A 14717-nucleotide genomic window follows, 5' to 3' on the forward strand; every position below is an offset into this window, starting at 1 on the left:
GCACTTGTGGCATAGTGAGCGATGATAAAAAACGCTAAGATGTCTCCTGTAGCAGTGCCACCAATTTGGTGCCTGGCGAGGTGCCTTTTGAAAGTCTGGCAATGATGACACACTTGCCCTCTCTGAGAAGAGCGTTTGCTAATGAGAGATGTGTTATGTACTCAGCGGAGCTGAGCCAGACCTCGGAGCACCTCAAGCACTAACGCAGAACTGCTGGCTGCCTCTCGAAGGGCTGCCAAGCTCTGCCTGTCACTTCGTGTCCCAGCTCTGCAGCGCTGATCAGGAAAGTCAGGTTAGCCGTTCGCATCGTGCTAATGGGGCACGCGTGGTGCTCCTGTAGCTGCTGAGCCCGGAGTCATTAATCAAGTCCCGTGTTTCTCGGGTTTGGATATGTTTTTGACGAGAAACTTCCAGGGATTAGCACTACGCTGCAGTGTTGGAGTGTGTAACAGTTTGAGGACTTCCTGTTTGTCAAAAATGAAGACATTTGGGAATTCAGTAAGCATTGCTGCCAGTCCTGCCTTCCAGGGCTTATAGGGCTGCTCCACAAGGGTGGGAGGCTCTAAACATCAGGTGATGTCTTCATTTTCCTGCTTTATAAACAACAAACACGCAATTGAAATAATCAAGTAGGCTAGTTCTTAGGTTTAGGAATCATCCACAGTAGTTACTTTAAACCAAAGCCTGTATTAGTCCAGAAGAAAAACAAAAGTGTACAGCCTCACTGGAGCAAAATGACCCGTAGCTCTGCTAATCTGTGAGGTGTGTGCACATACATTTAAAATCTTTACCGACACGTTCCTGTTCTTGTCAAGCGGAGTCTTTTGAATAATATGCTAATCAGGTTATCAGTGTGGCTGTCAAAAATAGAAGCAGGATGACAGCTAAATAAGACTGGCTGAATGTGAAGATGTTAGCTGCGTTACCGAGCTGAATGAAAGCCTGGGAAAACTGAGTGCATTGCCCGTTGGTTTGGGATTGTAAAAATTGTTCGTAGTGCAAACAAGCAGTTTGCATCGTGCTTTTAACAGCACTTTTTTTCTAAATAAAAATAATCTTAACAGTCAGTTCTGTCATTTAAAAAAAAAAAAAAAAAAAAGGCTTAGAAATGAAGATGAACAAAGAAAGTGCTGTTGGACTTGGGAATGTTCTCCTGTAACCTCAGTGAAGCAGCCTGACCTCCTTGGGAATGCGATGCGGGGAGGGCCGAGACATAAATCCAATTTTTACAAAACTGATTCTTGAAGTCGAGTAAGAATTCAAACAGCTAGTGACTGAGCTGATGGATAGGATGAGTATGGGGTGGACTTCCCATGGGAGTTCAGTCAGTTCTGGCTAGGGCAAGCAATGGTGATGTGTCCGCCCCAGGAGCAGGGGAGGAGAGGGGAGGGCTGTACGTCGTGTTCTGGCTGCTCCTCGTCCTGTCTGCACTTTCCACCATGCAGTAAAAAGTCCGTAGTAGTTGCCTTATCAGAGGAGCTTGCTGGTGGTGTGGGATAGTAACAGTAATGAAAATAAATGGCTCTTAGGTCTCGTTGCTCTGAAGCTTGTCAGAAGAACTTCAGCAGCACAAGGACGCTAGTGCAGCTACTACAGAGGTTTTCCTCGTCTGGTTCTTCCAGTAAAGGTGGCTTTACTCCAGCTACAGGAATTCTGGTGGAGCTGCAGATGACTTTTACTCTGAAATAGTATGACTGTGTGAAGTCTGCTTAGAAATAAGGGAAAAAGGTGTATTTAGGTTCAGAAATTAAACGGCTGTTCAGCCCAGGCTGCTTGCCTTTCCCAGTATCTCTCCAGATATACTGCTGAAATTGATAGTGGGAGCCCTTCTGGGCTTTAAGCCCTTCAGAAGCTGAGCGTGGAAGGAGGGTGAAGCCCTGCTCAGCTGTCTCACTTCTCGGGGCTGCTGAGGTGCAGTAAAAGCTGCTCAGCTGTACCACCCCTTGCAGTGTATTTTCTGTGGTAGCAGTCAGTCTGTCCCCAGGCCAGAGAGGTGGAGGTGGGCAGGGGGTCAGAGCACCCTTGGGAAGCTCGAGCATCCAGGAGTCCTGTCTTGCCAGCCTCGCTTTGGACAATGCTTTAGGTTCATCCACGAGACAGGGATTCAGCTTGATCCTGTATTAGGCCTCAAGATCCCACCTGCTTGACCAGGAATTCATTTTGCCATTAACCTGAAAAATACCATCAGTGAGTTACGAAACGTTGATTTGGTTCACAGATTGAGGTGGTTACAGCAAAGGGTACCCTACTCCTTGAGGCATTTTCAGGTCACCTGTGCTGGCTCCGGCCATGGCGTGGGATGGGATCGCTGCGGCTGCGGGTCAGGTCACCAACCCCAACCCCTCTCTTTTGCCTCCTAGATCCGGCCTCACATCGCCACCCTGCGCAAGTACACCTACGGCAAACACATCCTGGCCAAGCTGGAGAAGTACTACATGAAGAACGGGGTTGACCTCGGGCCCATCTGCGGCCCCCCCAACGGCATCATCTGAGGCGGCGCGCTGCGGGGCTCGCTGCCAGCAGGCACTCGTTCACAACCAGCAACCCACCTTGTTCCAGTACAGTTAGAAAACGGTCTGTGGTTGCTAAACTACTAAAAGAAAAAAAAAAAAAAAAAAAGGAAAAGAAAAAAAGAGAAGCCTTTGTAAATTTCTTTAATTTTATTATGCATAACATGTACTAATTATTTTTTTTAATTAACTAATTGCCCTGCTGTTTTACTGGTGTATAGAATACTTGTACATAGGTATCAAATGTACATGGAAGGCCACATTTTTGTTCACTGTTGTATCTATATTCCAAATGTGGAAACTTTCAGGGTGGTTGGTTTGAAGAAAAAAACAAACAAACACGTTTTTAATTCATCTGCCTTGCAGGCAACTTTTTTGCAAATACCTGTTTTTTCTCCTTTTAGTCAAAAGTCAGCAAGAATTTTTGAATTTTAGTTAAATGGCACAAAGGATGCCTTTAACACTGTTTATAAATATAAAAAAAATTCAACTTGCTAAAGCTTCAGTTTAAAAAGAATTAAGTTTTTGAAACTTTTTAATTGCTTTTTTTTGTTTTGTTTTTTTTGAGTATAACATGCTAAAGGAGGTAGCTTAGTGGTCGTTTTTGGAAGAAAACGTACACACCCAGAAAGTTTTTAAAGCAAGGGGGCGGGGGGCGGGTGTACTTGTTTACTGCCTACTCAGTTTGTTCTGTTAACATTGAGAGACACAATTTGATTATTTAGCATGAGGAAAAAAAAAATCCAACTCGGCTTTGGTCTTGCTTCTATAAATATATAGTGTATACTTGGTGTAGACTTTACATATATAAAAATTTGTAGTATTTTCTTGTTTTGATGTCTGATCTGTATCTATAATGTACCCTAGTAGTGGAACATACTTCTGACTGTACAATTGTACATTTGTAAACCTCTGTAATGTAAATGTGGAGAAGTTTGAATCGACATAAACCCGTTTTTTGGTAAGAAAAAAGAATTAGCAAAACCTGTGCATTTCAGTGTATATTCACACCTTTTATGGTCGTAGCATATAGTGTTGTATATTGTAAATTGTAATTTCAACCAGAAGTAAATTTTTTCTTTTGAAGGAAATGTTCTCTTTATACAGCCTAGTTAATGTTTAAAAAAAAAATTGCTTGGTTTTATTTGTCACCTAGTTGAACAGTAGCGATCCTTTCTAAATGTTATACAAAATGATTCAGTTCAAAATAGTGTTTTTTTGAATCTTAAAAAGTAATGTTTTGCTTATTTTGTGACAGTAAGAAACAAAAAGTGCAAAAGTACAGAATCCCCTAGTTTTCCTTACAATCAGAGTCCCTTTTCACCTTGTAAAGTGTGAATCACCTTCCCTTTTTGTACAGAAGATGAACTGTATTTTGCATTTTGTCTACTTGTAAGTGAATGTAACATACTGTCAATTTTCCTTGTTTGAATATAGAATTGTAACACTACACGGTGTACATTTACAGAGCCTTGTGTATATTTCCAATGAACTTTTTTGCAAGCACACTTGTAACCATATGTGTATAATTAACAAACCTGTGTATGCTTATGCCTGGGCGACTATTTTTTGTAACTCTTGTGTAGATTGTCTCTAAACAACGTGTGATCTTTATTTTGAAAAATACAGAACTTTGGAATCTGGCTTGGTGCTTTATTTGGACGCTCTGAGTGGAGTGCCACCGCCACACCTCCCTCTCTGCTTTCGCCTTTCTTTGCAAGCCTCCAACTCTGTGAGCAGCAACGTGCAGAGACGAGGGAGCAGAGTGAGTGCTTGGTGCTGGCTTAGTGCTGCTTCCCCCTTCTGGCACCCGTCCTGCTGCTGTCTGGGGCTTGCTGGCCCCTGCCTGACCTGTGCTCTTGGGATTTCTAAACCTCTTTGGAGCCTGTACCAACTCAAAGCAAACACAACATCCATCCTCTGGTGGTAAGTTCAAGCCAAATAACCACCTTCTGTAGGTAAACTGCCTCTTGGTTGCTTTTTAAGCACTGCAGCTCTTGCTGAGAAGGGCAGGGAATAATTTTCCCCATTACCTCTTGTGCTCTACTCATGCTTTCCTCGGCTTTTGTCATCCTCCTCTCCACCCTGCCCTTGTTGCAGTCCAGGACTGTCACTCCAGGGAGCTGCTAGTTGTGCAGAAGCTTTTTCATACTTTTTTTCATATCCTTTGGTTTGTGTGTGCGGGAGGAAGGGTCAGGGGAGCAGCACCACGAGCTGTGCCCAGCAGGCAGGGTGGGGACGCTCCAAGGGCAGGGAGCGGTTCAAGGAGCAATTTGGGGCTGCTGAGCATCGCCACAACCAGCAGCCTGCAGTTGCTGTGGCTGCAGCTGAGCACGAGCTCGTGTTTCCATAGGAACTTCCCCAGCTCTGAGGATCTCTGAGGATCTGGTTCCCCAGGGGCCGTGTTCAGCCCCGTGCCTGGCGCTGGGTGAGTGATGCTGGGGTTGTTCTTCCTCCAGCACCGTTCCTCACCCCGACCCTGAGGTCAGCAGCAGCCGCTCTGTCCCAGAGCCCTGGGAGGTTCTTGTGCGGCTCCTCAGGGTCCTTTATTACCCTAATTAAGTGCTACAAGGCAGCCCCGTGTCTGTTTCCCATCCCCTTTGCCAGATCCCTTCTGGATGCTTTGAGCAGCCCGCCCCGAACGCAGATCCCCTCAGGACTCTGACCGCGACCTCTGCTCGGAGAGAAAATTGGCCTCTGCTTACCACCAATTTTTCTTCATTTACGAGCATAAAGGATCCTCCCTGCCACTGCTGCACTTCAGGGGCTGCTGGGTCTTAACCCTTTTCTGAAGGTTGCCATCAGCATCGCTGGAAATCCTGATTAAGTTCAAAGCACTTGTGCAAAGCCCCTGATGGAGGAGGGGAGGAAACGTCACATTTTGTGGGATTATTTTTTTTTAATTTTTGCTTTAGCTTGTTAAAACATTTTCAATTTCGTAGTAGAACGTGATGCTGCTTGTTTCCATCTGAAATTAGCATTTTTAAAGAACTGATGCCCAGCACAGACGTCGGTGTGATGGCTTTCACTGGACCAAACTTGACTCCAACAGCACACCGAGCTGCTCCGGGAGCGCAGATGCTGCTGGAAGGGTTGCGCAGGCGCCGGTAACGCCCGCTCCTTTCAAAGGGCTTTTACTTTTTCTGTGTCAAATGCCTGCAGCTTCCCACGCTGCCACTTTCCCATCACCAAAAGGCGGTGCCTGTGTGGCCCAACAGTGGCTTTAATCAGTTTTCACACCTGTCGTTAAACTCAGCCGAGCACTGGTTTGGCTTTCGGACACCTTTTTTTTCACCAGGTTTGGGGCCACGAGGTTTGGGTGGTGCTGGGGCCCCGCGTCCCTGAGCTTTGGGAGCTGCTTGAGCAGCACCTCGGAAACAGAGGGGGCTCAGTGCTGGCCCTGACCCTGTTCCCCAGCACGGCTCTGCGGGACTTCAGGAACCGACCCTGGAGGTTTTGGTGTTGCCTGCGGGCTTCTGCTCAACGCCTGGCCATGGAAGAAGGATGTGGGTGCCGGCACAGGGACCGTGGGTGCTGGTGGGGGCGTCCTGTTGGGGACAGGATGGGGCCCTGCTGCCACCACCGGGGAAGGGACGCGGGGCTGAGGGGTGGAGGAGCCCTGACCCAGCCCCCAGCTCAGCCACATCCCACCCCATGGGGCCGGCATCCCCTTGGGGTCGGCATCCCCTTGGGGTCGGCATCCCCGCTGCCCCTGGAGCCGCAGCGGGGCCGAGGACCGGGGCCGGTGGCAGCGGCTGCGCCCAGACCCCTCCGGGGACCCCGCTGGGACCCCCCCGAGTCCCAGCCGAGCCACGGGGCCGCCGCCGGGTGCCCACCCGTGGGTGCCCATCGCCGGGTGCCCACCCGGGGGTGCTCGGGGCTGCTTTTGGGGACGCGGCGGGGCCGGGGGCGGCTGCAGGGAGCGCGGCAGCCACAGCGGGGCGGTGCAGCCTCAGCAACCGGCCCCGGCTCGGCCTTAGCGCAGCTCCGTGCTCTAGGAGCATTATTATTATTATTATTATTATTATTATTATTATTATTATTATTATTATTATTATTATTATTATTATTATCATCATCATCATCATCATCATCATCATCATCATCATCCCGTTAATTACTGCACAATGAGGAGGGGCAGAAGGGGCAGCGACGCCCCCGAGATCAGGCCCGGGGCTCTGCCCCCCCCCCCTCGGAGAGACCCCAGCCGGGGCCGGGGCTCGTTTTTTAGCTGATTTTGCCTGATTTCCCCTCTAACCCCAGGTAAGGCCGCTGCTCCTCACCTGCAGTCATTCACCGCAGCGCTTGGAGTTCAGACGGGGCTTTTGTGATTTTATTTGTTCAGATTTGCACAGGGAAGGTGTGAAACCCGCTAGGGCTGCCCCGAGAGAGAACCCCCCCGCGTCCTTCCCCCTGCTCCCACCTCTCCCAGAGCCGCCACCTCCCGTGCCCGTGACCCGCTGTCCCCTTTGGTGCCAGGTCCCTCCTCCAGCTGCCCCTCGCCCCCCCCAGCTGCCCGCTGTCCCCCATCTCCCCTGAGTACCCGCACCTACCCCTGGGTCCCCCCCAGCTGCCCCGGGGTCCCTCAGCACCCCCCCATTTGTCCCAGGTTTCCCCCATCTCCCCCCACTTTACCCCATGCCCCCCCTCTGCCTCTGCATCCCCCTCTCTGCCCCTGGGTCCCCCCCCTCTGCCCCACTTTCCCCCGCTAACCCCTGTGTCCCCCCAGATGCCCCCATAAGCTCCCCATACACCCCCTGTGTCCCCCCATTTTCCCCATTCCCCCTCTCTACTGCTGGGTGCCCCCCATCTACCCTCACTTCCTCCCCCCGTGTCCGTCCCCATGTGCCCCCTGACCCCCCTCAACTGCCCCTGGCTCCCTCCCATCCTCCCCATGCCCCCCTTATCTGTCCCTGTGTCCCCCCATCTTCCCCCATGTCCCCCCTATATACCCTTTGGGCTCCCCCCATTCCACCCTATATAATCCCTAAATTCCCCCCTCCCCCCAAATCTACCCCCGGGTCCCCCCACCTTCCTCATAACCCCCACACACTCCTTGGTCTCCTCCTTTTCCCCATATCCCTTTTCTGTCCCTGCACCCCCTCATCTGCCCCCATACCCCCCCATACACTCCCTGGGCCTCCCCATCTTCCCCATATCCCTGTATCTACCCCCATCTCCCCCCATGCCCCCCATATGTTCTCTGTGTCCCCCCACCTTCCCAATACCCCCCTATCTACTCCCCCCCTCACCCTACATACCCCTGCTTCCCCCCATCTGCCCCCATACCCCCCTATATACGCCCTGGGTCCCCCTCCCCCCGTACACCCCTGCACACCCCCCATCTACCCCCATAACCCCATAGCCCCCCCACCTTCCCCGATACCCCCCATATACTCCCTGCGCCCCCCCATCTACCCCTGGATCCCCCTATTTACCCCACACCCCCCCATCTCCTCCTCGGCTCCCCCATTCCCCCACCCCGCGCCCCCTTATTCCCCCCCACCCCATATCCCCACAAATCCCCCCATAACCTCCCCACCCCCCATTTTCCCCTCACCCTCCCATTCCCCCCAAACTCCCCCATAACCCCCCCACCCCCAATTTTCCCCCTTACCCCCCATTCCCCCCAACCCTCCCAATCCCCCCCCACACCCCCCAATCCCCCCAACTCCCCATATTCCCCTTACCCCCCCCATACCCCCCATCCCCCCCCATCCTCCCCCCACACCCCACACCCCCCCTCTCTTAGGGGCGTCCCCCTCCCCTCCCCTCCCCTCTCAGCGGGGCGGGGCGGGGCAGAGCCGTGCGGGCCGGGGGAGGGCCGTGCCGTGCCGTTGCCGTGCCGGGGAGGGTCGGGCTCGGGCTGGGGCTGGGGCTGGGGCTGGGGCTGGGGCTGGGGCTGTGCCGGGCGGCTCGGCGGCGGCCCCCCCCCCGCTCGCACACCGCCTCCCGCGGGCGGCGGCGGCAACAAAGGCTCCGTCCCCGCCCCGCCGCCGCCGCCGCTGCCCGAAGATGCCCGCGGAGCCGCCGCCGCCGCCGCCCGCCCGGGGCCCGCGGGGCCTCGCGGTGCCGCTGCTGCTGCTGCTGCTGCTGGGGGGGGGCGCCCGCCCCGCCGCGGTGAGTGTGGGGGGCGAGGGGCCGGGGGGGTGTTTAGGGGGGTGAGGGTGAGGGTGAGGGGACCCCGATGTTGGATGTCGGGGGGTGGGCGCGGGTCTTTGGAGGGTGGGGTTCGGGCTCGGGGTTGGTTTGGTTTTGGGGGGGTGATGGGGAGTTTTGGGGCAGAGCGAACCTATACAAATATCTTCAGCCCCCCCCTCCACCACCCGCTGCAGCCCCCCTGAAGAGCAGCAGCCCCCACCCCAACCTCTCCCCACACAGCGGGTGCCCCCCCACAACCTCCTCCCCTACAGCCCCCCCCCAAAGGATGCTCCCCCCAACCCCAAGGGATGCCCCCCACCTCCCTCAGAGGGTGCCCCCCTAAGCCGTGTTCCAGCCCCCCAACGCCTGCCCTCCCGGCCCCCAAGGGATGCTCCTGTCCCCAAGGGATGTCCGTCCCCCCCCCCCCCCCCAAGTGATGCTCGCCCCCAGCCGGGTGCAGGCTGAGGTTTGTGGGGTGCAGGCAGCCGGGAGGGGGGCGCAGGGTGTGCGGGAGGGGGCTGCAGGTAGATGCCGTTTGAAGGTCACGGGGAAATGCGCCTTGAAGCAGCCCCGAGGGGCGGCTGGGGGGAAAATCCCACCTGTGCCCCCTCCCCGCTTCTGGAGGGGGAGAGAAACTTGTGGGGTTTGGCCCCGACCCTGCAAAGATCCAGCCTTGCCCCGGTGCTGCCCCCCCTGTGGGGCTGAGCCCCCCGGACCCCAGCGTTTCCCATCCCTGCGCTGGTCCCCAGCTCCCCATCCAGGAGGGTTTTCCAGCCCCGCTCCCAGAAGAAGGATTTGGGCAGGGGCAGGAGGAAGGGGTCAGGGCTGTGGCACTCCCGTCCTCCGTGCAGCCGGGGGAACCCCTCTGCCGGAGCCAGCCTCGAGCAGGTACCCCGTGCCCTGCGCTCCCTGTGCCGTAGTTTGGTTATGGGGACACCCGAGGGACCCGGGTGGCTCTTGGGGTGGCAGCTGTAGGGCGATGCTGTGCGTGCCGGGTCCCGGAACGGGGCTTTCCCTGCGCGCGGAGCGACGGTGGCACCGCACGGCTCGTCGGGGTGTGGGAAGCAGGCAGGCAGGGAGGGATGCAGGCTGCCTTCCCTGCCTTTCCCTCTCCTCGTGAAAAAGTCCCAGGGCCTGGCTGCTTGGTGCTGTACGCCCTGCTGGATTTAATGCTGGATTTAATGCCACGGAGCCCGCCCCGCTCCCCGGGGGTCCCGGTACCCCCGTTCCTGCTGCAGTGGGAGTGTGGGGCTGTGGCGGGGGTGTTTGCATCTCCCCGAAGCAGCAGCTGCAACTTCTGCGTCTCCCAGGGGGCTGCTGAGGCTGTGCCGGGCACACACCGAGCGAGGGCTGCGATTTCCTCGATCCAGCAGCCCCGAGCGCTGTGTGGCTCCGGGCACGATGCCGCATGGTCACAGCGCACCGGGCATTTATGGCACCCAACATCACACTGGGGAAGAAGGCGTTCAGCCTCCAACCCGGGGGGGGCCGTGGTGGGGGCTCAGGCCCAGCTTTGGGACAGGTCGTGGTGATGCAGCGCTGGGTGGTCCCAGTCCCTCGCCCATCACAGCCGAGGACCCGCTGGACCCATTTTTGCCGCTGGGTGCCCGCGGTGGTGAGCGCTGCGTCTCCAGCACCCGGTTGTGTGTGTGCCTCCTGCTCCCCCCTCGGTGATCTTAATTTCTTCCATTTGGGGATCTGCAGCTGGCGGGTGGCGGTGCAGCCATTTGCTGAGGATAATTAGCGAGGAAGGGCCGCGGGTTCGTTAAACACGAGGCTTGGAGCTGCCGGGCTGGGGGGGTTCGCTGGGGACCTGGGGGACACAGAGCATCCTCAGCTGGAGGGGGCCAAGGCCTCGCTGCTCCCCTGCTGCTCCTCGCAGTCACTTTACAGCTGTTTGGTGGCACTGGGCAAAGTCTCACCTGTCCCCCCTCCCCAGGTTCTCCAGGATGGGGGCAATGACTTGGAACAGCTCCAGTGCACCCCAGCCGAGTGTCAGGGGGCTGAGAGATGGATTTGGGGACCCCCCTTGTGTGTAGGGACAGGGTGACGCTGCCCACAAGCCCATCCCTGTGTTGTTGCTGGATCCTGGTCCCCACCTGGCTGGTGGCATCAGGGCCGCAACCTGTGTGAGAGCTGCGGGGTGTGCACAGGATGCGTTTTGGGTGAAAATCCTCCTTGGGTATGGAGCGCCCCATCCCCATCCCCTGAATGCTGAGGGGCTGGGTGCTCTGAGCCCTGGGTGTCCCCGGGGACACCGAGCCTGGGGACGCCGTGTCCTGCCCCGTCCCCAGCCCGGCGGATGTTTGCTGACGTCCTGTTTTGTCTCTATGCCAGCGAGCCCTGCCCGCGCCTTCTCCAGAGCAGCATCCGTCATCCCTAACGAAGCAGCTCTCCTGAAGAGGTTTATTAAAATTCAAATTAATATTTGCACCAAGCGAGCTGACAAATAGCTCCGGCTCCCGGGCTGGGTGCCAGGAGGAGCTGCTCCAGGATGGGACCATCGGGGCACTGGGCTTGGGGCACGGAGCGGGGTCCCCGTCCTGTCCCCCCTGCTGGGACAGAGCCCGGCTGTGGCGGGTGGCTGGCCCCAGGCTGGGGGAGGTGGCAGAGTGATTCTGGCTGCTCTTGCCCACTCCCTGCCCTGTGTTTTTGCCTTGGAGCTGGTTCTGTCCCCGTTGGGCAGAGGATGAAGTTTTGGATCTGTTTGGGAAATCCAGGTGGCTTGGCGGAGAGGAGACCCTGCTCATGGGGCCACCAGCTCAACCCCGTAGCAGCCACCTGAGAAGCCAAGTGTGGCCCCAGGAGCCAGGCAGAAGGGAAAGGAGCCTGGTCCCAGCTGGAAGATGGAGGCAGGCAGGGAAATGGGCATGAGATGGGGGTGAGATGGGAAGGAGCGGGGCCACCGAGCTCGTTGGGGAGCCCAGGGCTGGGGACGCCGTGCGTGGTGCTGGTACCAGGGCTGCTCTGTGCCGGGAGGGCGGGCTGGTGATCACTCCCTCCTCCTCCTCCTCCTCTTCTCGTGCAGAGCCGGGGCTTTTGCAGCCAAGTGGCATCCAGGGCTGTTTCCTCATGCTCACATTAATTGGGTGCTGTGGGCAAAGGGTGGGTTAATGAGTGTTAATTGGTGAGGGTGACCCCTGCACCGTGGTGGTGCCACCAGTGCTGGGCTCCCGGAGGAGCGGGTTGGCCTCGTCCCCGTGATGGGAGTCCCGGCTTGGGATGGGACGAGAGGAGCCCCCAGCCCCTGCCACCCCAGCTCCTGGGCAGGATTTTGTCCTGGCCCCTTCTGGCAGCCCGCAGCTTAGGGATCAGCTCGGCACCGTAATCGCTGAGGGCGCAGATCAGCCGTAACCTCTCGCAGGTGCTGGTGGCTCGGGTCTGTGTCCCTGCCGGAGCCCTGCCGTGGTGGACGGACAGATGGACACGTGGAAGGTCTCAGGAAGCAGCCAAGGGCTGCGGATCACCTTTCCTTGCTCTGGCTCCATCACCCCCAGCCCCTCCTGGGATGGCTTCAGGCACGGGCTGGGTTTTTTTGGGGTGGGTTCTGTGGGGTTACGTCGCTGTGCCCACCGCGGCGCTGGAGACGGAGCCTCAGCTCGTGTGCGGAGGGAGGAGCGGAGCCTCGGGAGCATTTTCCAGCTTTTCCCTCCTCTCTTTGTGCCTTTCCCTGGTCCCTCGATGTGCATTGACAGGGGGGAGCAGGAATTCCTCCCCCCGGGAGGAGCGTACCCAGCGGCAGGGCTGCTGCCAGCCTCAGCATCCCCGGGGACAGCAGGGGTGGGAGGCAGGGAGCCGGGGCGGAACAGAGGGAGCAGAGGGAACAGAGGGAACAGAGGGAACAGAGGGAACAGAGGGCTTTTTGTGGCGGCGCGTAGAGCTCGCCCAGTTAATTAATGTGACATTTACGCCGAGCTCCCCGTGCAGGGCTGCGCGGGGCAAAAGCCCTTTGTGGCCAGCACCGCGGGGCAGGATGGGGCCCCCCAAAGGTGAAGGGCAGCTCCTGGGGTCGCCAAACCCAGCCCTGCCGGAGCATCCCCCCCCGCCTCCAAGTGAGGTTTGGGGGAAGAAATGGGTTTCAGGGGGTGGCACAGGATGCCTTTTGTTGTTGTTGTTGCTTTGAAGGGGAAAGCGTTTTCAGAGCTGGTTATTTTAAAGCTTTTTTTTGTTTTGTTTTGTTTTAAAAAAATGATTTCAGCTAATTCCAGTCCTGGTTAAAGCCGAATTTAACCCAGCTGTGCTGCTGCAAGCAGTGCCCGGAGCTGGGGGGTGGCGTTGGATGGGGTGGGCAGCAATGAGGAGCACAGCAGCACCACCTCCTGCCCTGGGGGGTGCTCCCCAAACCAAGCATCCCCCTCTCGTGCTTCAGCACCACAAAATGAGCGATTCGAGCCCACAAAACGAGCGATTTGAGTCCTGCCTGCTCTGGGCCGGGACATTTGCTCTGCCCCGGCTGTGTTTATGTCCCCGCAGCTCTCCGCGGCCGCGCTGCAAAACATCTCCCTGCCTTGGAGAGGCTTGGACGCGGCTCAGAGGAGTTATTTCCAGATAAAAATAACAGCAGTGATCTTGGGGCTGCTGCTTCTTTCCTGGCCAAGGGAGAAATGAGGCTGGTTTTAGCGACAAGAGGGGGTGAATCCTTGCTGAAGGATTGCCCCCGGCCGCTTTCACCTCCTGCAGTCGGGGTGGAGGCAGCTGGGGGAGGCTGGAGCTGGGGCAGCCTCATCCCTTGGGCAGCTCTGAGCAAAACTTGTTGGCAAAAGGGTTTCTTTGCCAAAAAATGCTGTTTTCTGGAGGAGGAGGCCGAAGCTATTTCGTGAGCCGCGTTGGTCGGGCTGAAGAACTGCTGTGAGGAGGGCATGCCTTGCCGAGCACGTGCTCGCCTTGTTTTTTTTTTAAGTGATGCTCATGTTAGCAAACATCCAAAATACACCAGAGGGCTGTGTTTTGGGAAAGGAGAGTGGGAGTTCTGGTTAAAAATGGTCTTTTATATATATATATATATATATATATATATATATATATATATATATATATATATATATATATATATTTTTTTTTTTTTTCTCCAGGAAATGTAGAACTTTTTTTTCCTCTTTTGGAGGCTTTTTGGCAAGTAGCATCACCCAACCTCTAATTTTCCTTCTCCCTCTTGTGCAGGCTGCCCGTCCATTTGCTAAAGGCAAGGTGAGGGTTTGGTGGGGGTCCCCCACCCCCAGCACAGGGCTCTGCAGATCTGAGCAGGGTGACAGCGGCGGTGGCACTGGGGGGCATGGGGAGAAAGTGGGGGCCTGCTGGGGATGGTGCTCAGCCTGCTCCGAAGCCCTGGCTCTGTCTCAGTGGAAAATCGCAGAGCTGCCAGGTATTTGTTGATGGAAGGGGGTGATTCTGTGCAGCGATGCTCTCGTCTGTGCCTGGCAGAGCGCAGGGTTCCCTTTTTTGGCACTGCGGCGAGCTGGGACAGACGGAGAGGGGACCTGTGCCGGGAGGACATCAGGGCGATTTGGGGCTGGGAAATGCCGGGGTTGTGGCTCTGTGAACCAGCATCACTGCTTCCTCCTCCTCCTCTTCCTCTGTGCTGCGGGGCTGCGATACGGACCACCAGCTCCTTCTGCACTGTGAGCACTAATCAGGCTCTAATTAGCCACAAGCCCGTTGCAGGTCACTGCCTGAGGGGCTGAGCTGTGCCTGGAGGCTCACATCCACGTGTGTCCGCCACTGCCTCCATCCCAGGAGGGCTTCAGACCTCGGGGGGCTCCCGATGTGGGTTAAAATCCATCACCACCAGTGGGAGCGTGCTGGCACACACCTGCAGATGGGGCATAAATCGGGGCTCAAGACACCACGGGCGGTGATCTGGGATGCAATAGGGTCCTGAGCTGGCCTTGGTGGCTGTGGGATGTCACCATCCCACCGGGGATACAGGCGCTGGAGGTGCTGGGACCCACAGGTGAGCTCCAGGCACTGCCCCGCAGCAGCTGGCTGCCTCCGCTCACAGCGCCCGGCCTCTGTAATTGGTTGTTTTTGTTTGCTCCTGGCGCTGAAAGGAGCTGTTTCTCCCCATTT

The 14717-nt window shown here is 56.5% G+C and overlaps 1 protein-coding gene and 1 non-coding gene across 8 annotated transcripts in view; both read left to right on the plus strand.

The window, feature by feature from the left end:
* Nucleotides 1–2615, plus strand: part of PUM1 (pumilio RNA binding family member 1) — a 69580-nt gene extending 66965 nt beyond the window's left edge. For all 7 annotated transcript variants that reach the window (XM_032202136.1, XM_032202138.1, XM_032202140.1 and 4 more), the window contains exon 22: nt 2361–2615. In XM_032202136.1, coding sequence (XP_032058027.1) covers nt 2361–2492 — 132 coding nt within the window. In that variant the 3' untranslated portion in view covers nt 2493–2615. The remainder of the gene's footprint in view (nt 1–2360) is intronic.
* Nucleotides 95–180, plus strand: LOC116498246. Its single transcript, XR_004254169.1, has one exon. It is a non-coding gene; the product is annotated as a small nucleolar RNA SNORD103/SNORD85 (small nucleolar RNA).
* Nucleotides 2616–14717: the final 12102 nt, after the last annotated feature.

The sequence above is a fragment of the Aythya fuligula genome, chromosome 23 (assembly GCF_009819795.1).
Source record: "Aythya fuligula isolate bAytFul2 chromosome 23, bAytFul2.pri, whole genome shotgun sequence".
In the NCBI taxonomy this organism is placed as follows: Eukaryota; Metazoa; Chordata; class Aves; order Anseriformes; family Anatidae; genus Aythya; species Aythya fuligula.